The sequence below is a fragment of the Dreissena polymorpha genome, chromosome 13 (assembly GCF_020536995.1).
Source record: "Dreissena polymorpha isolate Duluth1 chromosome 13, UMN_Dpol_1.0, whole genome shotgun sequence".
Taxonomy (NCBI): domain Eukaryota; kingdom Metazoa; phylum Mollusca; class Bivalvia; order Myida; family Dreissenidae; genus Dreissena; species Dreissena polymorpha.
Genome location: NC_068367.1, coordinates 64,276,445 through 64,301,316, shown reverse-complemented (window position 1 = coordinate 64,301,316; position 24,872 = coordinate 64,276,445). Strand labels below are relative to the sequence as shown.

At 35.5% G+C, this 24,872-nt stretch overlaps 3 protein-coding genes across 5 annotated transcripts in view; 1 reads left to right on the top strand and 2 right to left on the bottom strand.

The window, feature by feature from the left end:
• Positions 1-10,565, bottom strand: part of LOC127855577 (uncharacterized) — a 185,454-nt gene extending 174,889 nt beyond the window's left edge. Inside the window, exon 1 of the mRNA XM_052391310.1 lies at positions 9,574-10,565. Within this exon, the coding sequence (XP_052247270.1) occupies positions 9,574-10,401 (828 nt within the window). The 5' untranslated portion in view covers positions 10,402-10,565. The remainder of the gene's footprint in view (positions 1-9,573) is intronic.
• The window catches only part of LOC127855585 (probable thiopurine S-methyltransferase), a 288,200-nt gene that overhangs the window by 67,507 nt on the left and 195,821 nt on the right, over positions 1-24,872 (top strand). The gene's annotated exons all lie outside the window — the stretch shown is intronic.
• The window catches only part of LOC127855579 (uncharacterized), a 142,624-nt gene that overhangs the window by 26,559 nt on the left and 91,193 nt on the right, over positions 1-24,872 (bottom strand). The gene's annotated exons all lie outside the window — the stretch shown is intronic.

The following is a 24,872-nucleotide window of genomic DNA, read 5'->3' as shown; positions in this document are numbered from 1 at the left end:
ATTTTAAATAAAAATATAATCAAAAGGGGCTTCAATCCAATAAATGAATTTTTGCCTTGATTATGAGTATGTGATAGTCCTACACATGTTCGTATATAATCCTTAGTACTCCTACACATTTGATTTTTACACAAGATTAATGTATGCATTCTTTGCAACGTTTCCAATGTAAGTTTATGTCACCTCAATTTACATCATAGAGTAACGAAAATCCGCTGCGTTGGAAAGGACAATCAACTACGACATAGATCGATGACTATCTTGGTTGTGCTCCTTTTCCGAAAGTGTTTTACCACGGTGTTTTATTATAATACGTGTGAATACATACCTCATTCATTTGGGCGTTTCGAATATAAAGGAACGAGCTGCGCTGCTTCCGTTCTAAACGGATTTTGCATAATTATTTTCGGTGAACTGTGTTTACTGTTGCAGGTGATCCCGATCCTCTAGAAGGTACTGCAGATATTTTAGGTACAAACAATATCGTAGCATAAAAGTATAAAAGATGTTCTAATAACACAGTTCAACGCAAATAATTTGTATACTTATCAACGTTATAACTCGTGTGTATGTACAAAAACACAATGTGTTTCTTTTCTTACATAAAATTGCCATTCTTTATCTTTATGACTTCTTATGTCTTGAAAATCATCAGTCCCTTTACTGGTCTGGCCGTTGGAGTGCAATAATACAAATATCCTCCACAGTTACAGGTCTGTTATGAGCTGCAGTGATTATCTCATCAATAGGAGGACGCTCGCTCTATTACATTGTCCATACAGCTTTTCTTCTGATAGCCCCGACGGCGAACTTCCTGTAGCGTTTCCTGAAGCACAGTCCTGCACAATGAGTCGTACCTGGTGACGTATCAGAACAAAGCCATCTTTCGTTTTTTGACTGACACAAAGAGGGGTTCTTGCGGGCCAATAATAGCTCTTGGTCTTGTGCTTCCTAAAATGAAGGATATGCGGGGCATTAATCGGAGACACTTGTGTGCAAAGGTCTGTATCATGCATTTTGTGCCCGCGCAAAGCGTCCAGGTCTAGCAGAAAAACAGTACTATGGAGTCTACCAGGGATGTGTCGAGCCAGTAGTTAGTGGGAAAGCTGATGGGGATGCATGTCCACAGCCTGCTCAGTCTGGCCATCGCTACGGCGCCATAGCAATTTTTATTCGGACCTCAGGGGCACTGTTGCCATCCTAGGGCAGGGTTGCTGAAAAGTCCTTGGAAGGTCATCTGAATCATCTTCTTAAGGAAATGGTTAAACAGGACATGGGAGCAGATATCCCTGAAAGACGCTCATTGAAGTTTTAAAGAAGTCGACCATCTGCTCATTGAGAAGTACTGAAATGGATGCGTTTCCGTAGAGTTTTGAATGACTTGCATTAGCCCTTTATCAATATTGAACCCTCTCGGGAAATGCCATAGGTCTACATGCCACGTGCGGTCGAAAATTTTGTTAAAGTCGATGAAATTATGGAAGAGGTCGAATCGGTAATGCAGTTGTTTCTCAATGATGACTCTTCAGTTGAAGATATGTTCCACTGTGGCATCATCCATGCATTCTTTAGTTCATACAGCATACACGATTAATTAATAAATGTTTCAATGTCAAAAGGCCAAAATGTTTGAAGCCGAATGACCAGCGGTCGCAGATCTTTTATCAAAGGGTTCCTAGCGTGACGGACATGTAACGGGTTTTTTTGAGTTAATAGTATTAATCTGCGAACAATCTTAGTCCTTTTGCAAACTTCAATCAGACCATCAACTGTTACAAAAAGGCAGATATATATGTCGTTACAGAAAAAATGGCGATGACCTACACATTTGCACAGCGTTATATATATAGATTTGAACGCGTTCTGGCAATACTAAGTCTTAAAGGAATGTTTGTATGTTTTATTTATAACGATGACATGAAAAGTTAAACAATGCACGTACGATTTATGAACATTTGTTTGTTTAATGCTTGGCATTATTGGAAGAAAGAGAGCCATATTGTTATGTTTAATAAGTTGCTTTTAATGTTATGGTATTGACTTGTTACTCAGACTTTAAATGACTTGGTAAACACGTATATGATATGGAAGGGAATATCCGCCAGTCCATGCATAATGTTAAATGACATTCTCATTTTAACTACTAGCATATGCCTTCTTATACATGGTAGTTGCATTTTGCCTAGTTACATTTGCGATGCAAACACTTTATCTCATTGTCACTAGTTGATAAGTTTATTATTACTTCATATAAAACTTTACTTCGTGTGTGTTATTGACAGCTGCAATTAAACTTTTGGAATTTGTATTAATGCTTACTCTAACGGCGTTCTTTGTTTAACTGTGTGCATTTGGCTATGTTGCTACTGCATTTAACAAGCTGATAATATCTTTGTGGATCTATATTACTTCTTAAGTCGATTGCTAGTGCGTCTCTTATTTAGAATTAGTCTTCGGTTTTGCGTACACCGCCATTATAAATAGTTCACAATGCGAAAATGGGAACCAGTACTAATAAACCTAATTCCAGCGCAAATTGCAGCGTAAATTAGTATTTCCGGGAGATCACTCTAAACATCAAAATCAAAATCTCCGGTATCAACCGTTATACATCGACTATCTCTGGAATCCTCCGTAAAAAAGCGGTGATAGTGTAAAACACTAACACGTCTACATAATGCCTATTGTTTTGCTCGGAGGTCACTAAATAGTTTCCCTTTATAATAACAACTTAAAATAAATACAGCATTTTGCACATAGAGACCCCCATAACCATACCTTTTCTTAAAGGCCATTCTAAGCGGAATCGATTTATGCAATAAAAAAGATATGCCATGTTCAAACGAAGACATTAACTTCTTCATTTCTACACCGATTTACTTCCAATTGATACTGAATATCTCTTATGACAATACGGTCAATCTCAACTATGCATGGCCCCCATTACCAACGCTGGTGTGCCCCCTGGGTCAAACATGCGGCGTGGGGTTACGCATCGGCCTCTGCCGCGCCATTTCTTGTTGTTGTTGAATTCAATATGAATTGCTATGAATGGAAAAGTGAGAACTGTCTGTGCTTCTTTAGTATGGTATTGTTTATCATAACTACCAGTTTTATTTATCGTCTAGTGTGAATAGCTTTTACATAAATTGCCAATTGTGTTGTTATTGTTGTTTTTGAAAGATAATTGCATCTTGTTGTAAATAATGAATACATCTTTTTTATTTGAACAATTATGAGATTTTCAATAAATAGCAAACCACTTTTTGTCATTGGATATATTTCTTAATTTAACGGGCATTGCTTTAACATTTGAGTCTGGCTCTGGGAAAATTGAACCCAATGCATGTGCTCAAAATGTTGTCTTAGATTAGCCTGTACCGTCAGCACAGGCTTATCAGGGACAACACTTTCCGGCAGAGACTTTTTTTATAAAAAAATTCCAGCGAAAAGTTTATCACTGATTTGCCCTGATTAACACTTTACACCCATGCATTAAGACCCATTTTCCCAGACCGAGGCTCAATTATGTTGTTGTTGTGTGTCTTGTAATGACTGTGGATGAAGCCATCCATCATGAAATAGCGTGTCAAAATAATCTTAATACTGAATAACCTTTTTTACAATTTTATCAGAAAATATATGTATTACATGGCATACTGGTTAAATAAATATTAGGATGAAACACACATTACACAAACATCATCTGAAAACAAAATGATCCCTACGGTCCTGTTGCTAGTGTATTCCACACATACTGCTTATGACTAGACATATGTAACTTTACCATGACCATACAATTGTTTTCAAAACAATCTATAAACTGGTGCAATATAAGTTTAAAACCTGCATATACATGTTAGATTGCACTACTGTCTGGTTATATGTAAATGCCTGGATGCACAATAAATAAACTGATTGTTACCTGTCAGTTTGTTTGCAAAACTTTTTTTACACATGTTAACTTCTTTCATGTAAAAGAAATAATATATGGAAACATTTTTGGTAGCAAATTATATTGTTGCTAGTGTTCACCTTTTACTTATAAAAGACATAGAATAAGTGCGGAAAAGCACATAACCTCATTAAATGCTAGAATTCAGGGTCCTGTCTTAACAAAGATCTTATGACACTTTTTGGTTATGACTGAATATTCAGCTTACAATAAATAGGCATTTAGAATCTGTATGATCCTAAAATAAAGGGGATGTGAATATTGAAAGGAAATAAATACAATTGACCCTTGGTCTGGAAAAATGGGGTTTAATGCATGTTCCTAAAGTGTCGTCGCAGATTAACTTGTACAGTCTGCACAGGCTAATCAGGAAAGACACTTTCTTGTTTTATGAGATTTTTGGTTTAAAGAAAGTATTTTGAAAAAAAATCCAGTCTAGGCCGAAAGTGTTGTCCCAGATAATCATGTGTAGACAACATAAGCTAATCTGGGACGACACTTCACACACATGCATAAAGCTTTATTTATTTTTTCTAAATCTTAATAAAATACCACTTCAGATATTGGATACAGAACAGCCGAATTCTTAGCAATATCATTATCAGAACATTTAGACTGGTCTCTGAAGGTTTTTCTTGAGCTGCTTGTAGCTCCAGTTAATCTGATTCACCTCTGTGCTTGTGTCTCTGCCGGGTCTAGTCTAGCTCCTTCAACAGGTGGTCATTAGTTGTACCCAGGGACCTGTATTTACAGTAGGGAAGTGAATGCAAAACATTTGTCTTGTTAAGGTTGAAATCGTTTAATATTTAGCTTGATTTATGCAAGAGCTTAGGCCTTATTAAGAAACATGAAGTATATGCAATTCTATAACTGATAACTTATTATAGTTATTGGCCTTGGGTTTAAGGGGCAAAAAACATTTTAATTCTATAACTGGTACCATTACCGGTATAACCTTTGCAGTTTGAATCTGACTCAACTCGATACACATGTTTATTTGTATACAGTACTTATAAGTGCTATGTTGTGGAATCTGATTTTCTATATTGCAGCAGTATACGGGTACACTTGGGAATTAATTTTTTGAATTCGAATTTTTTTTTAAAATATCCTTAACTATGGAACTCAAACCATAAACCTTTTTAGAGTTAACTGCTAAAAGCATTTATCCTCATCATTAATTATGTAGGGGGTTTCCAGAAACAAATGAAAGTACAGGAAGGTCTTGTAAACAATAATTAGGAAGTATTCAATAATAAATGGCTTCTATAAGTTTACACAGTAAAATAAGATGTATATGCATGAATATTATGAAACAATAGACATCTTTACATTTAAAAAGGATTAGTGTGGTATAAACTGTAGTTCCAAAATATCTAGCACAGGCCAGGGCCTCTTTAGTGATGCCTACCTTATTACACCTGGGTAAAATAGTCCAGTGCTGGCACTGCAACAGTTCCTGTATTTGCTTGTCCATGCCACCTTCTTTTACTCTCGGGTGCAAAAATTGCCTTTGCAGCACTAGTGCTACTGACTGAGATTACTGATGCAGGTGCTGGTATTGTATACTCCTATCACTTGTGTTGACATTCAACAATTCTGCTGCCTGCCTTAAAAAAGCAGCTGCTCTTTGCTGTTAGCTCATATCTGAAAATGTACTCATGTGCATTAATTTTTATTTATAAAAACAAGTCACCATTATGTAGAATAATGATAGATTCGAGAGATAATAACTGTTACGTAGTCAGATATTACACTTGCTGATCTAAGTTTCTAAACTTTTTTCACAGAAATATGATCTTATCTGCTTTGATCATCTAAGTACCATCTTTATGGGAAATCTTCACTATTATCCTACATGTACTAACATCTTTATGTGTTTGTTTGTATGGTGTTTATGCCTGTGTATTTAACTTACATCAAGGCAAAGATTCACTTAATTATGCATCCTGGGTTTCACCAGTACTAGGCTAGGGCTCTGCAGTCTCGCCAGAGGAAACTCCTATGAAAAAAAAATCAGCACCGCATGTGAGAATCGAACCCAGGACCCCTGAGTTACAAACCGTAAACATAAACTGAGTCACTGAGCTACACATTTTAGATGCAAAGAAAAACAAGATCGATCCGCAATTTAAGTATATAAAAGAAAAATCTTCATTAAATGTGTCTGTTTGAAGACACCTGTTAGGAAACTGTTCAACCCGTACTGTGGTCAACTCAAACCCATTTTGGTCAACTTATACCCGTTTTTTGGTCAACTAGTACCTATCCAAAGTAATCGCTTACCCAACATACAGAAATAGGTGTAAGATGGTCATCATATATTGATAATAGTATAAAACAGTATGAGAAATAAAATCATTTGAAATGAAAAAGAGAAACCATTTAATTCAAAAATACATACTTAATTTTGTTCGTTAATGAGGAAACTGTGCATACTTATTTTCTCACGTTGCTTTCCATTTTAATTAGCTATTAATATTATATGAATTTCCATGCCGTATGGGGATAAACTAGTAAAAACAATTAAAATTAATAATTTGAATAAGATAAAATTTTACCAACCTAGGTACGATTTGATTAGATAAAGACAGTGTTACGAAGATATGCGATGAAAATAGTATGAAATTAATAGTTAAATTCAAACAAGCCAACAGTTAGACGTTTTGATCATCGTAACCCACCTTCGTTACAATGATACTATATGGGACGTTTGACGAGTAATTGTAAACAATATTACGTCCATTAACTTCAAAAATCCATAATCACAAACCAAATGACAACTCGACTTTCGAAATGGGGATTACTTGTAATCGTATGCAATTTACCTAATAAAACAGTACAATAAACAAGCAAACTTTACCTGAATAATAACAGTGGAAAATACGTTCGAAACGACGCGGTAGAGTAATTCATCTGGTAGATATATAATACAACACCGTTATAAATATTAACCTTTTACGAAAACTACCGAAAACTACGGAAAACTCTGGTTCTCCGTCGTGTATGAATTCAGTATTACTAATGCATTCGTCTAAATGCATTCGGCATTCGGCTTACTTCATGCGATCTGCTGCCTTGTGCGTATACATTTCGCTTAGTAGAACTTACAATCAATATGCCATTTTCTAGCATTACTAAGTATTGAAATGATAATAGTTCAGCAACAAGAAGATAGCCACATAAACATTTTTACAAAAATAATGCATTTGTCATTTACTCGCAATATACATGATTAACATACATCGAGTAAACATTAAAAAGAAGTATGCAAGCAATATTTCACTTACTGATAGAAACAAGCATAAAGACGCAAGGAAGACGCAGATATTTTGTATCAAATAAAATAAAACAAAATGCAATCGCAGCAGTATGTAATTGTCATTTAGCAATATGTAATTGTCATTTGGCAACATGAATGGACTAGCGGATATTCCCTTCCATAATATGAACGAGTTAGTACACAGAACTGTACCTGTAATACTTAGGGATACATATTTTAACTACGTTATCTAGGATGATATTTCACCCCACTCAAAAACCTTAAATCCTTGAAAGTAGCGATTTAACTTAGGTCACGAGGTCATTTAAGGTTATGTTTGTTTCGGTTGTAACAGTTGAAGTCATCCGAAAATGTAAATAATATATTTCGTTTCAACAGTGATGTCATTCAGATGGTTTCTCGTCTGTATACTGCCGTCTATGGATAAGGATTCCTAAGGTGCAAATACGTATCTCAGATACGACTGAAATCATGAAAAGTCGAATAGCTGTCAAAAAATATAACGAGGGTGAACGGAAGACTGTTGTAACTCATATTAAATAAAGAAGGTGATACGACAGTTTTCCGTTCAGCCCTCGATAAATTAACGGTATAATAAATTTGTTTTATTTAAAGTGATTGATGTAACTGTGGCGTTTTATTTAAGACAACACATAAGTATCAATATCAATGTTCAAACCAATGTAACATAACAACTGTCAACCTTTATTTTCATGACAAAGACTAAAGGAATATAAATTCCCTAACAAATCGATGTGCACTTCCAACGCGCTATTACATGTAAAAAACGCACATCATTGTGTTAAAGGGATCTTTTCACGCTTTGGTAAATTGACAAAATTGAAAAAAGTTGTTTCAGATTCGTAAGTTTTCGTTTTAGTTATGATATTTGTGAGGAAACAGTAATACTGAACATTAACCATGCTCTAATATAGCCATTATATGCATCTTTTGACGATTTTAAAACCTAAAAATTATAAAGCGTTGCAACGCGAAACGATTGAATAATTTGGAGAGTTCTGTTTTTGTCGTTAAATTTTGTGAAACTACGAAGATTGCTTATATAATGTTTAAAATACGTGCAGAATGTGTACACGGCGGAATAGCTCAGTAGGCTAAAGCATTTTTACTTCAGGACTCTGGCAGGACTTCAGGGGTCACTGGTTCGAAACCTGCTCCGGGCAATGTTCTTTAACTTTTTTAAATTTTTTTCTTGATTTTTTACTGGAGCTTTTATGATCCAATGTTTACATTTATCAATATAAAGCATTTAATGAATAAGTTAAAAAAATGCCAAAATCTGTGAAAAGGCCCCTTTAAGTTACGGTAATTATAATCAATGATTGGGGTCATTATTATCAATGAATGGCAGTGAAGCGTACGTTGGCAATGAAATAAATATACCGTCATGACTTATAGAGTCTTACCAATCCGAAGCAGACAATAGGACGGTCAAATCAAGTGGCTAAAAATAGAGGAATGACCTTTTTTTTTTATTGTATTAAATATATACATGAAGATTTAAAATACAGATTACATTTTATACAAAACAAAATTCAAAAACATCTAATTACGTCTCAAATGTTTGTTATATTCGTAGGTAGGCGCAAATAAATGTCAATGTCATTATTTAACATTTTGCGAACAAAGATACACGAGAATACTAACTAGTTATATTGAAAAGTATCGATTTTGATTGCAATGGAGCGTGTTTGTTTCTAACCACGCGGAAAACTCATGCTGTGACAGTTGAAATTATCTCTCGCACAATGTCATTATCGTGTGAAGCAATAGGCAAATACGCGAACTGATAACTAGCAATTATTTGGGACATGCATGGGACTGAGAGAACATAACCTGCTCCTGTAATCAGATATCTGGTGACCGCTTGATTTTGTTAAATACACAATTCTGGCTGCTGCTTCCTGGTTCAAGGCAAAATGTTAACGCAAATTACAGATGTAATAATGACTAGTTATATCGGGAGAAATAAATACGTATCACGTTAACCAGGTGACTGCTTATTCAATGTGACATCTAGGTAATGAAGAACTGTATATAAAAGTCATTTGTCGATAGCCAAACAACAATTCGATGAACAACTGAGCCTTGCAATCAAAAATCAAATAACGTTCTAAAAAACTGTCCGCCGACTTAGTTTGTATTTTTTATCCATATAATATCTACAGACCAGGACATCCGGTTTTCTATTCTCAAGGGGTCTGATGTCAGTGGGTTGAACGGTGTATACTTTCTCTCTGTCATACACTGTATTATTTTACTTCCAACCTCTGAGTTTTTATGTTGAATCCATAAACATATACTTCACATCGACCTGTTCGAAGAATTTCTTTCCTCCCATGATTGCCTTGAGGTCATACGTTTCTATGTCCATTTTTATAAACACGGACTTATTTCTGAACAACGGCACTAAATCGTCTAGTACAATGGCAACAGAGCTATTTGAATCACCTAACAGTGTTGTGTTGGTTACTCCGCTCACCATTTGAAGGCCGCCGATATTTCTGTTGTCCTCCTTAAATCCAACTGTTTCAGCTTTGTCAGAGAGCGCGTTCCAGATCAACATTACCATTCCAGTAATATTTCCCTTCTGAAGTGACGTAGTCAGCATCTCAAGGTTCTTCCTGTTGGCATCAAGAGCGGTCACTGGTCGACCAAACTTAGCTACGGCAATGGTATACACACCCACGTTGCAACCGAGGTCTAAGAATACTAAACGTGGGTCGTTTTGAAGTATGCTTAGCACTTTCTGTATGTTTGCAACTTCCCAATTTCCATTGGCTATTATAGTTCTAGAAACATGAATATCTATCGCAGGATCGTATACACAAATGGGAATGTTCTTGACTGATGGAATCCTCAGCGCAACGCATTTATGAATCTGCTTTGCACTGGAATAATCCACAGACGTGTCAAACACGCGCACACAGTTGTCATAGCCTGGCATACAACTTTTTGACGATGCAATAATATCACTCTTCTGCACAACTAAAACATTGACGCTATTTCTTGTCGAAATTGAGAACCCAGTGGACCCTAATTTGTATTTCGATACATTGAAAACAAGTATAAAAACTACAACACAAGCGCATATTAAAATTAATGTAAATAATATCCGTCTCATGTATTTAGTATGAAACATTGTCACAATATACGAGTCGTGTGGTTTCTTGTTTCTAGTTAATGTAAAATTGATAAAACTCCGCTTGGGGCGTCTGATATTAAGTTTAAGTGATCGACGGTTGGTAGAAAATACGATATGGCATAACTTATTGTTAAAGATGAAAGGTTTGTAATTTTACACTATTCAGGCTATGCTTTTGCATGTTCTGAGTGGTAAACGGTTGATAACAAATAAGATAGGAAATACGCACTTGTTAAACACTGTCAGCACATTTAAACTGTAGAGGATTTTTTATATCATAGTAAGAAAAACCCTCATAAGAAGACCATTGTCTTAACTTCAACAGTCAAGATAACACTGAGAGGTTTAAAGTGAAATTTTTCCACACAATAGCTTATGCAGACGGTTACTTTGTCATTTATATCTTTCAAATAATTAAAAACACAAATGGCATTAATGGGGAGAAGCGCGTCCCTACCGCAAAGGTCAATGTCCGACTTGACGGTCAATTATGAACTTTGGCCATAAAACATCTTTTTCGGACCGTTCATCATGTAATTTAAAAGTATTTACCATAACCAACCACCATTAGTTGACAGCGTATCGCGTGAATCATCCGTTTTCTACCCATTCTATACATAGATGGTGACGTCACTACGTCACCTCTATACTAATACGCATCACATTCCCCTGGTTTGGGGAATTATGCTTCAGCCAAAGTAGTTCTGCGTAGGAATGAAAATGTTCATAATGAAAGAAAAATCGTTTTTATTGTGTGTTTAAAACGGAATGTTGTTTAAAGAAATGTTATTTAATAATGTTTGTATGTGATTTTGAATCTCTATTAAGACTGATAGTAATTATCAGAAGCACGATGACCAGACCTACATTCGCTTTCACTTTTTACTCGTAAAAGAAGTGCTACCCACAATTCCTTTCGCGTTAGTACACAGGTCAGAAAGACCGGTGTGTACACTGTGACAATGGTTTCCTACCTTCTACCTTCGCTGAAGGGTCACGTGTCAAATTTGGCCATTAGATAGCTTGTTGGTTGCTTTATTGAGACAATGTGATTGATTGGTTTTCTTCATTTAGATAGTTTGGTTTCAAAACACGCATGTTGTATCCAAAGTTATAAGATGTTTTGGTACACACGTATAGCCCTTTGGTGCGTTTTAAAGTGTTGTATTCAATCCCTTAGTTACTGATGATCAGCTTACAACAAAAAACCTGAATCAAGATTCTAAAATAGCGAAATAACAACACTAAACAAATACAAATTGCATGATGATTGAGACAGTTACAGATGTTTATGACAAAACTTGGAAATCTTCTTAACCCATTTATGCCTAGTGTCTAGAAAAAAGTTCTTGGCAAACAGCGTAGACCCAGATGAGACGCCGCATGATGCGGGGTCTGGGTCTGGGCTGTTTGTTTAAAGGAATTTCTGTAAGAAATATTCTAAATATAGAAATACATATACTAGACATCCCTAATTTTGGAAATAAATTGATCCAATTTAGAAGGATGGGAGAGTCCACTAGGCATAAAAGGGTTAATGTGACCTTTTTCTCAACAGCTGGGAGCCAGGTTTACACACAAATGCCGTCTCGTCACGTTGATAGTAGGTTTTTTATTATTTTAAAATTACATGATATAGGAGAACATAATAGTTCGGAAATGGGAAAAATTGAACTTTGAACCTCAAAGTGTGCCCTAAAGGAAGGATGAGGGTTCCACACGCGACAAGTCATCTTATAACGGTAGTAATATGTGTTGAGATGTTATAAAGGTGCACTATATTACAGTGCGGGGAAGCTCCGACAAGATGTTTTATGACAAACTTTAACATTTGACTTAGACCTTTGAGGTTTCGAGACAGATGTTTAATGCAACACTTCATACTATCATATTTAAGTATTTGAATCGCATGATGAATGACAAATTCATAGTCCGGACAAACTGTTTTATGACCGAATATGTTATTTAATTTTTAAGTTCAATCTTTGAGGTAGGGAACCAGGTGATACGCGCAACACGCTATACTTTAATGGTGGTCATGTATTGGTAAGTAATATTATAACAAAGACATATTAACAGTCAAGACCAGCTGGTTCACGTTCAAATCTTTACTTATGACCTACTATTGACTTGACTTACTAGGTAGTGCGATGGATGTTACATGTCTAAAATTGGTCTTCCTTCTTTAAAGTTATATATATAACTTGCAATAAATGACCACCTTGAGGACACGATAGCTGTAGAACCACTGAAGCCATAAACCTTGTAATATGAGTATCTGTTCGATATAATTAAAATGCACCTTTAAATGTAATGTATGACCCTTTTTAGTTTTGATTTTTGTTCATTTCATCTGCAGTTGTTGTTGTTTTTACAGGAAAATTGTTTTATAATTTTACTCTCTCAAACAATTCAAACAGTCCATTACTTTTTATATTTGTGAATAGGCATTCAAATGTAGTGGTGATAGCCAGTGTATATTGTGCGTGATGGGATTCCGAAAAAAACACCAGAACAAATCTATAAAAATTTCGAAACGATATTTTGTATGCACCAACAATGGCGCTCGCTTAAAACCAATGTCGAAATAAGAAAATAGGCTTTATGTACACATTATGTCCGTCACAGCCATTCATTTCTATTTCTAGCAATCTATGGACTTTTCTAGTTTTTGTTTATTATATGAATTTATTATATGTATATATTTATGTACTTGAACGACCTATGTTTGTATTACAACAATATTGAGTAACACAATTGAGTGTTACGTCGAAGTTTCAAGACAAATAACATTATATAATAAATTGTAAAATAAATGTAATTATATTGAATACTTTTACCAGCTAAAACTATAGTTTAATCTCAACAAACAAACATATCTCATTGAAAACGGTCATTCAAGTTAAAGTGCTTCATACAACAAGTAAAAAGTAAAGCTGTGTAACATGGGTTAAATTGTGTAGAATATTGCAGGTCTGAATGTAGAAAAGTTGAATTTTCGCTTGCATTATTGATAAGTTGCATGAATTTTCACAAGTCTATTCATACTGCGTCAGTTTTGAGTGCTAGGAAAATACGCTACGTTGAAATTGATCGAATTAATAGATTTATAGATTAACTAGCAACAATTATCGATAATGAGCACTGAAGTTTTATGTGGTTTACACTTAATTGACACAATTATGTCTGCATACCTGGCTGACATTTTCGCCGTTTGTTTTAAATATTTATGTCATTTCGAACAGTTCTTTTAACGTACTCACATTGTTCCAGCCAATCTAATTTTTGCACTTATTCCATATAATATTCCTTTACCGGTATCCGGACAAACGGCATCCGGACAATCGGAGCCCTGTGGGATTTTTTTGCATTCCCGGACAATCGGCACACCGTAAATTTGTCGACCAATTGACACCAGATTTATTTTTAAACCCGGTCAATCGGCACCCGATTTAAGGCGATTGATAAAGCCTCTCAGCACATTGTTGGACTAATAAATCTAATCCGATAATTGGTTTTTAAAAGAGATGATTAATAAATCCCGTCAACAATCTTTGTAATCAAACTAATTTAAGTGTGGATTGATTAACGTTATCTGCTTATTAGTTTAATAACTAGGAGATATAATTTGTAAAGATAGTATAATAATTAATCAGATTCATGTAAATACTTATATTTGATACCAAAATTACTTACCGTATTTACCCTAAGTTTTCGGACACTCTAAGTTTTCGGACACCCTCTTTTTTTAGCCAACATTATATTTTCGGACGTATAGGTTTTCGTCCATCAATAATGACTCTAATTTTTCGGACAGTTTATTTTACAGCGTTATTTTCCCCGAATAATGCCCTGTTTTCGTTCATCTGGGGACCCTTCGATCATTGAGTTTTACAACCGGGTTAAGGTCATAAAACCTGGAATATGAATGTCCTGGGGGCAATGGACCATTGTGATTGCGTTATTGGGTGGATTACCATGTATACCGGTAATAAACAATGGTGTCACCCAAGATCATTTGAAATTATATCGTATTCAGTAAGCAGTATGGTTGCTTTATAACGTTTTTATATATTAGTCTGCTCTTAACTACGCTAGGAACAATAACCACCGCATCTGCTTGTTTATACTTCACCACTGGAACACTGCAGACAGCTAGTGTGTGCATGTAATCAATAGTGTTTAACAGCTTGTGCGACGATTTTGGCCAGTCTAGTGTTTAACAGCTTGTGCGACGACATTGGCCAGCTTTCATTGAAATCTGTACAAATCGGCTGCTTTCGGAGGAAAACGGGGCTTAATGCATGTTAAATAAGATTAGCCTGTGCACACTGATTAGCCTGTGCAATGCGCACAAGCTAATCAAGAACGACACTTTCTTATTTTATAGTGTTTTTCGTTTAAAATCTCTGGTTCGGGGATGACAATTAATGCATATGCATTAATACCTGTTTTCCCAAAATGAAGCTAAATAATCTTTTTATTAATTATTTGAAAAAAAAGAAGATAAAAGTGATAATAACTTCAAAGTGACCTCGCTGACATGGCAAATAGACAAAATTACTTTTAAATCAAATAAACAACAATGCGTTCTAAATTTTTACCTTGTGGCATTTTTAGTAAACATCTAAAAGGGACCTTTTCACAGTTTGTCATTAAATGCTTAATATTGATAAATGTTAACATTTGATCTTAAAAGCTCCATTAAAAAAAAACAAGAATAAAATTAAAAAAAAACAAAAAAGTTACCCTCAACTTGGCTCGAACCACTGACCCCTGGAATATAAGTATATCATTTAGACCTCTCGGCCATCCAAGTATGAAAAAATATAACGACAACAACCGACCTCTCGAAATTATTAAATCGTTTAATTTTGTCAATTTACCAACAAGGTCCCTTTAATGTCTTCAGACTTGCAAATTTAATGAGTTCAATACATTGTCAAATTTAATGAGTTCAATACACTGTCAGATCTTACATCAAGAATAAATTACAGGTTTAGTGGTTGCCTGTAAGTATGGAGCCAGTATATTTAAGCTCAGGAAACTCAAATTCAAAAGTTAGTTACAGTTGGGCTAAAAAGCAGGGAAAATAGCTTTTTCAAAGCTTGAACAACTCAGTCCACTTAAACATAGAATACAAAATGGCGACTGTGGATCAATTAGGCCTAGGAAATGATTCAATTCCGGCTCACAACAAGACATGATACACTTAATATCTTTCATGTCGGCAAACTTGTTGCTCAATAATTTAAAGAAAATAGATAACGCATTGGATTACCATAACACAACATGTAGATGATTCTAGGCTCGTTATTCTTTAGCAAGGCAACCAAAATTCTAAAGAAGGTTGCCAATGCAATAACCAATTGCGAAAAAAAAAGACATATTGTTGTTATTTTGTCTAAGTTATCTCTATAACATAAATATGAGAATGAACAGTTCAAACGCATCTCGACCTGTGCTTTAAGACACACTCTTTAAAAATTTTAATGGGTTGTGTTCAGTTCAAATATGCGATATAAAAAGCTATAACATAATTTTGAATACTGAGTTTCGTCTAAGATAATGCAATAGCGAACAACTTCAGTGACTTCAGCGCTTTTATTTTAAGTAGAGAAACAAACGTACAACACAATACCATAATTGCACATATTATTATTGGTTATATTTAAATATAATAATTGACAAACAAACATAACGTATCTGTCTCTAAATTTTCGGACACTCGTATTAAAAAAAACTCGTATGTAAACTGTCTTACATGAAAAAAATGAATGATTTTTAAATGTCCGAAAACGTAGAGTAATTACGGTATATCAAAATTTAACATAATCATAAAAACAATCAATTTATACACTGTTAAAAGTTTTACAGAAGTAAATTTATCTTGAATATGGCAAAAAATATGATTTAACAAAAAATTGCTTGTCAGAATCACATGTCTGTGATTTTGCTATTATTTGATGGATGTTTATTTTCCAAAACAGTTAAAAGCCACACAAATCATAAACACAAGAATACATTATCATCTGTAAACGCCAAAGTTAATAAGTGACGTGTTTGTTGTCTCATACCATTTGTAAATTCTAATTATATGTAGAAGTTTTTTTGTGTGCTTTCATAACCTTCAATATTGAGTGAGAAGCAAATAAGTCCCAAAGTTTATGCAATTGTATAGAGAGATCCAAGAACGACACTTATTTTAAATTAACATGAACCTTTCCTGCTTAACATGTTTCAAAATGATTTCGTTTGCTGAGTGTGATGGTACTTTTGCCATTGAACAATATTTCAGACATATCGATCCGGTCGATAAAGCTACTCACATAATCAGATAGATCTAAATGATTTATTTAATCCACACTATATCCCCGGACCAGGACTTCCGATTTTCAATTTTCAGGGGAAATGACGTCTGGCTGGGGTTGAACGGTTGATACCCTCTTTCAGTCATAAACTGTATAATCCCAGTCCCTACCCCATTGTCTTTGTGGTGGAACCATTCCATAAACAGAAACTTAATGTTAACCTCTTCAAAGAATGTCTTTCCACCCAACATTGCTTTAAGTTCATACGTCTCTATGTCCATTTTGATAAACACGGATTTGTTTCTGAACATAGGCACTAAATCGTCAAGAACAATAGAAACAGAGCTTTTTTCGTCACTGACCGCACCTGCATCGCTTACACCGCTCAACATTTGCAGGCCACCGATGTTTTTTAAGTCCTCCTTAAATCCAACGGTTTCAGCTTTGTCTGAGAGAGCGTTCCAGATCAGAGTAACCATGTTAGTAAGATTTCCCTTCCTAAGTGACGTTGTAAGCATCTCGAGATTCTTCCGGTTGGCATCTAGAGCGGTGACGTTTCGTCCGGCGTTTGCAATGGACAGAGTGTAAACGCCAACATTACAACCTAAATCTAAAAAAAGTAGATTTGGATTGCGACGAAGAATCTCTATCACTGTCAATATGTTACCTCCTTCCCAATTTCCACCTGTAATTATGGATTTGGAAACATAGATATCTATCTTTGGATCGTACACACAGATCGGTGTGTTGGCTAGCGATGGTATCCTAAGCGCAACGCATTTATGAATCTGCTTTACTTGGGAGTAATCCACGGAAGTGTCAAAGATGCGCACACAGTTGCTGAACCCATCCAAACATGTATGTTTGTACTTGTCCGTCCTCGGTGTAACTGGCGTACTTCTAACTTGACTTGTATTAAACTCATTATATTTTAAAACTTCACTGAGATCTTTGTTTATTTCTTTCACCGACGCCGACGACGACGAATCGATATATTTCGCGAAAAGGGCACTGTTTAGGAAAGGTTTGTACATGACGTGTAACGAAACGATTGCTGTACATCCTAATATAAACACGAACACAAGTTGTTTTATAAATTTTGAGTAATTCATTTGAGTAGATCTTTTACGTCTGACAAACAAATCCAATGAGCGACGAGTGTTAACTCATGGCTATAAAGTAAGCCCGTCGTTATTTAACTAAACGAGGAAACATGAAACCAACGGTCTGGTTAAAATAGTTTCTCTATTATGTATGTAAACTGATACCTGGTAAAACAGGCGGTCTGTGCATACAATCGACTTTCTGTTAACTGATACCATGCATCAGAGGCCAGCCAGTTCAATGCATGTTGGTTTTAATGTTCTGCACTACTACACGTTTAAATGTTTGTTCAGATTTGCGAGAAGCAAAGATATCATGCAGAATATAATTTTGAATTAGTCTAGTATATTTATTTCTATATTTAGAATATTTCTTACAAAAATTCCTTTTAGCGAACAGCGCAGACCATAATGAGACGCCGCATCATGCGGCGTCTCATCTTGGTCTTCGCTGTTTGCCAAAGCCTTTTTTCTAGACGCTAGGCATAAATGGGTTAAGGGAAGATACTAATGCGTTTCGCTTTTAACGCGGAGATTTATCAAGCGAGGTTGTTAATTGTGGCGTTGATGGTGGTGGTGGTGGTAGAAGTAGTAGAAGAAGTAGTAGTAGTTGTTGTAGTAGTAGTAGTAGTAGTAGTAGTAGTAGTAGTAGTAGTAGTAGTAGTAGTAGTAGTAGTAGTAAAAGTAGTAGTAGTAGTAGTAGTAGTAGTAGTAGTAGTAGTAGTAGTAGTAGTAGAAGAAGTTGTAGTAGTAGTAGTAGTAGTAATCATAGTAGTAGTAGTAGTAGTTGTTGTTGTTCCATAATCTAATGAATGGTTAAAGGGACATCACTGTTTTATACTTAACTATTATCCGTAAGAGTTATCTTTATATATGAATATGCTATACAGTTTGTTGAACACTTGTTGCTTAGACATTACTTAATAAAGATGTAGCTGCATACGCCTTGAGTTGTATAAATTACACCGGCTAGACTACAACATGGTGTCAAAAGTTAAAAAAACCTTCAGATACAACCAATCGAATTTTGATTTTAAAACAATCATATATTTCCAGGATTTATTAATTTGTGTTAATTGTGACATTCTGCTCATTTTAAAAAGAAGAAAAGCGGACACAATATAAGCCAAACTCCGAGGATGGACTGGGACAATGCGGACTTACACCAAGCATTTAACTCGTTCAAATCGCACTGTGATTTCATGTTCAAAGGTCCATTTAAAGGAAAAGACGAATAAACCAGATGTAGTTATTTAATGTTATGGGTTGGCGAAAAAGGACGTTCAATTTATAGTACATGGACATTAACTAATGACCAGAAGAAAGACTTGAAACATCATTTTGATCAATTTGAACAATATTGCAACCCAAATCTAACACAATTTACTCCAGATATGTTTTCAAGACCAGAATACAAAAGGATGGACAAACATTTGAACAGTTTGCTAAAGATTTGAGATTATTAATCAAGGATTGTGATTACCCTGATGGAATCATTGATGAAATGATACTGGACCATATAATATTTGGAATACGTACCCAGAAATTCCGCGAAAGAATGCTAAGTGAAGGTAATGATCTAATACTTCAGAAATGTCTCGACATTGCCAGAACATACGAACTGACGAAAAGCCAGGTGAAGTCCATGGACACCAGTGGCATACATGCTGTCGCCAGTGGATCAAATCGTTCAACAAGAACCGAATCCATGCCAAAATGGAAGGGACGGGATAAACCTAACTACGCAAACAGGGGAAAATGTACAAACTGTGGTGGTAGTTGTCATCATACACAAGATCATTGTCCGGCAAAGGGAAAGACATGCAATTATTGCCACAAGATGAAGCATTTTTCATCAGTGTGTTTCAAGAAAAGCATGGAAATCAGCACCAGACCTAATCATAGTAGAGCCAAAATTAATGAGGTAAATGACTTTTCTGACTCAGATCAATGTGACACCAATGATCAATATTTTATCAATTCTGTTGTTTATGATAAGCAAAAGAATCAAGCTCATGTTAAACTCAATGTTGGTCCACAAGAAAAAATAATAATGTTCAAAATTGACTCCGGTGCACAGGTCAATATCATTCCATTACATAAATTTGCAGCGTTAGGGATTAAGGGTCCACTCAAAAACACTAACATCAAACTATCAGCTTACAATGGAACATCACTTAAGGTTCATGGCATGATTCGTCTCAAGTGTGGCTACGACGGTAAACAGTCATATCAGGACTTTTACGTTCAAGACAGCCCCTCCAGTCCCATATAAGGTTTGGACACATGCATGTCTATGAATCTAATCAAATTTGTGTCAGAAATTCAACCTAAACATTTTTACACAAAGGAAACAGTTGTATCTAAATACTCTGATGTATTTACCGGTCTAGGTACTCTGACATTTGCATAAAACCCAATGCTGTTCCAGTTATTCACCCACCTAGACGTGTTCCTGTAGCAATCAAAGACAGACTCAAAAAGAGTTAAACAGAATGGTTAAGGATGGTGAAATAACCAAAGTTACTGAACCATCCGAATGGGTCAACAGTATGTTCACTGTTGAAAAGCCCAGTGGTTCTTTGCGAGTGTGTATTGACCCAAAAGACCTCGATGACGCTATTATAAGACCGCACTATCCATCAAGATCAATTGACGACATGTTGCCTGACCTGACTGGCCCTAAAGTGTTTTCAAAATTTGATGCACATACAGGCTACTGGTCTGCAAATTAAACAAAAAGTCATCTTTCTTTACAGAGTTCAATACTCCATTTGGAAGATATAGGTATCTGAGACTACCATATGGGATAAACTGCGCACAGGACATTTTTGTTCGGAAAATGGACGAATGTCTTGAAGGTCTACAGGGCATCAAGGTCATTGTAGATGATATTGTTTGTTTTGGACGTAACAGACTAGAACATGACAAGAATCTCAAACTATTGATGGACAGGTGTCCACAGATTGGTCTAAAGCTCAATGCCGACAAAACTGAAGTCGGACAGACAGAAATTCCAGTCTTTGGTCATGTACTGACAGAAAATGGACTGAAAATTGATCCTTCAAAAGTAAGGGCAATCAGAAAATGCCATCTCCACAGTCAAAGTCTGAACTTGAGACAATACTTGGAATGGTAAACTATTTGCAAAGATTTGCACCAAATCTTGCTGAAATGACTAGTCCACTGAGACAATTGTTGAAAAAGGAAAGTATTTTCCGGTGGGACCCGGAGCATGAAACTGTCTTAAACAAATAAAAGGGGTTATCACTCAAAACCCAGGACAAATACTCTCGTATTTTGATCCAAAAGTTGGTGTTGTGTTGCAAGTTGATGCATCACAAAATGGACTTCGTTGATTTTTACTTCAAAACGACAAACCCGTTTTCTTTGCCTCGAAATCGTTGACGGAGACAGAACGAAACTATGCGCGAATCACAAAAGAGCTGTATGCTGTTTTATTTGGCATGACAAAGTTTCATCAAATGACATACGGACGACACGTAGTAGTCCAAAGTGACCATAAACCACTTGTTAGCATAGCACGAAAAAGTTTGCTAGCAGCTCCGCCAAGATTGCAGAAAATGCTATTACAATTGACCAAATATGACAATGAAATAGTGCATATACCTGGAAAACAGATTCCAGTAGCAGACACGCTTAGTCGCAATTTCTTGCCGGACGAACAGACTGATGTTTGTCAAGACATGGACTCATATGTTCATATGATTATGAAAAATATTGATATGAGTGATCAGAAAATCCAACTGATTAAAAGCAAAATTGAATCTGACTCTGAAATGCAGTCACTAAAACACACCATTCTAAATGGTTGGCCTGAAAAACGACAGGAATGTTAAAAATGTTTGCTACCATATTGGAATTTTAGAGATGAATTGGCATTCTTTGATGGTTTATTGCTCAAGGGAAGCAATGTTATTATTCCGACGGAACTCAGACAGTTAATGTTGGACAAAATACATGACTCACGCCTAGGACTTAAGAAATGCACACAACGGGCACGAAGTGTTATGTTTTGGCCCAATATGACAAAAGACATTAAAGACAAAGTTCTCCATTGTCCTCTTTGTCTAGAGAACCGAAACAGTAACACAAAGGAACCTATGATTCCAAATCAAATTCCTGAAGGACCATGGCAGGTTGATCACTCATAGAAATATTTTTCATAATCATGTACATATGAGTCCATGTCTTGACAAACGTAAGTCGGCTCGTCCGGCAAGAAATTTGGACTTAGCGTGTCTGCTACTAGAATCTGTTTTCCAGGTATATGCACTATTTCATAGTCATATTTGGTCAATTGTAATATGATTTTCTGCAATCTTGGCGGAGCTGCTAGCAAACTTCTCCGTGTTATGCTAACAAGTGGTGTATGGTCACTTTGGACTACTACGTGTCGTCCGTATGTCATTTGATTGCATTTCCTGAATTACCTTTACTTTTGAAGGATCAGTTTTCAGTCCATTTTCTGTCAGTACATGACCAAAGACTTTCTGTCCGTCAGACTTCATTTTTGTCGGCATTGAGCTTAAGACCAATCTGTCGACAACTGTCCATCAATTATTCGAGATTCTTGTCATGGTCTAGTCTTTTACGTCCAAAACAAACAATATCAAAAACAATGACCTTGATGCCCTATAGACCTTCGAGACAATCGCCCATTTTCCGAACAAAAATGTCCTGTGCACAGTTTATCCCATATAGTAGTCTCAGATACCTATATCTCCCAAATGGAGTATTGAACACTGTCAAACAACACCATTAGCCTGAACGTGCATTAAATTTTGAAAACACTTTAGCGCCAGTCAGGTCAAGCAAAATGTCGTCAATTGATCATGATGGCTAGTGCGGTCTCATTATAGAGTCATTGATGTATTTTGGGTCAATAAACAACCGCAAAGAACCACTGGGCTTTTTAAAAGTGACCATACTGTTGACCCATTCGGACGATTCATTAACTTTTGTATTACATCCTCCTTAACCATTCTGTTTAACTCTCTTTTGAGTATGTCTTTGATTGTTACAGGAACACGTCTAGGTGGGGGAATAACTGGAACAACATTGGGTTTTATGCAAATTTCAGATTCCCCTGGCAGAGTTCCTAGACCAGTAAATACATCAGAGCATTTGGATACAACAATGTCCTTTGTTTAAAAATGTTTAGGTTGAATTTCTGACACATATTTGATTAGATTCATAGACATGCGTGTGTCTAAACCTAATATGGGACGGGAGGGGCTGGCTTCAATGTAAAAGTTCTGATATGACTGTTTACCGCCGTAGCCGCTGGAGACGAATCATTCCATGAGCCATAAGTGATGTTCCATTGTAAGATGTTTGATGTAAGTGTTTTAATCCCTAACGCTGCAAATTTATGCAATGGAATGATATTGACCTGTGCACCGGAGTCAGTTTTGAACATTATTTTTGTTTCTTGTGGACCAACATTGAGTTTAACATGAGCTTGATTCTTTTGCTTATCATTAACAACCGAATTGATAAAATATTGATCATTGGTGTCACTTTGATCTGAGGCAGAAAGTTATTTACCTCATTAATTTTGGCTCTATGTTTAGGCCTGGTGCTGTTGTCCTTGTTTGTCTGGAAACACACTGATGCAATATGGTTAATCTTGTGGCAATAATTGCATGTCTTTCCCTTTGCCGGGCAAAATTCTCGTGTGTGATGCCTACTACCACCACAGTTTGTACATTTTCCAGTGTTGGCGTAGTGAGGTTTATTATGCCCCTTCCGTTTTGGCTTGGATTCGTTTCTTGTTGGCCGTTTTGATCCACTGGCGCCAGCATGTATGCCACTGCTGTTCATGGACTTCACCTGGCTTTTTGCAAGCTAGTATGTTCTGGCAATGTCGATAAATTTCTGACATATTAGATCATTACCTTCACTGATCACTCTTTCGCGCATAATTTCTGGGTACGTATTCAAAATATTATATGGTCCCGTATTATTTAATCTATGATTTCATCAGGGTAATCACAATCCTTGATTAATAATCTTAAAATCGAAGCAAATTGTACAAATGTTTCTCCATCCCTTTGTATTCTGGTCTTGAAAACATATCTTGAGTAAATTGTGTTAGATTTGGGTTTGCAATATTGTTCAAAATGACCAAAATGATGTTGCAAGTCTTTCTTCTGGTCATTAGTTAATGTCCATGTACTGTACATTGAACGTTTTTTTTCGCCAACCCATTACAATAAATAATTACATTTGGTTTCTTCGTCTTTTCCTTATAAAAGACTTTGAACATGGAATCACAGTTAGATTTGAATTATTTTAATGCTTGGTGTAAGTCCACATTGTCCCAGTCCATCCTCGGAGTTTGGCCTATATTGTGTACACATTCTATCTTTTTAAAATGAGCAGAATGTCACAATTAGCACAAATACATAAAATCCAAGGTATATATGATTGTTTTAAAATCAAAAATACATTGGTTTAATTTGAAGTTTTTTTTTATCTTCTGACATAATGTTGTAGTCTAGCCGGTGTTATTAATAAAATTCAAGACGTATGCGGCTACACTAAAACTGTATAGCATATTTATATATAAAGACAACTCTTACGGGTATAAGCTCAGTTGAACTATCCTAAGTGATATTAAATAATTATAACTCTCTGATTATACTCCTTTAATTGACGTTTCGGCATAATGCCTTTATCAAAACAATGGAAATTATATGTTAACTAGATTTTTACGTCTTTTGACTGTACAATTTAAATTACAAAGAAAATGTTTTTAAACGTCAAATGACGCTGTACATGATGACGTCATAACTGACTTTGAATAAAATGGCGCCAAAAAATGTAAAAATTCGCCAAAAATTAAATGACTTTAAACACTTACATATTTTGTCTCAATCGTATGTCAAATGTGTGCTTTACATATTAAATAAATTGATATTTTAAAATAAAATAATCATCATCATATTTAATTATAATTTAAGAAAACTTGTTATCAAAAATTAAATAGGGTAAACTTATTTAATGAATTTAATTATTCCTATCCATA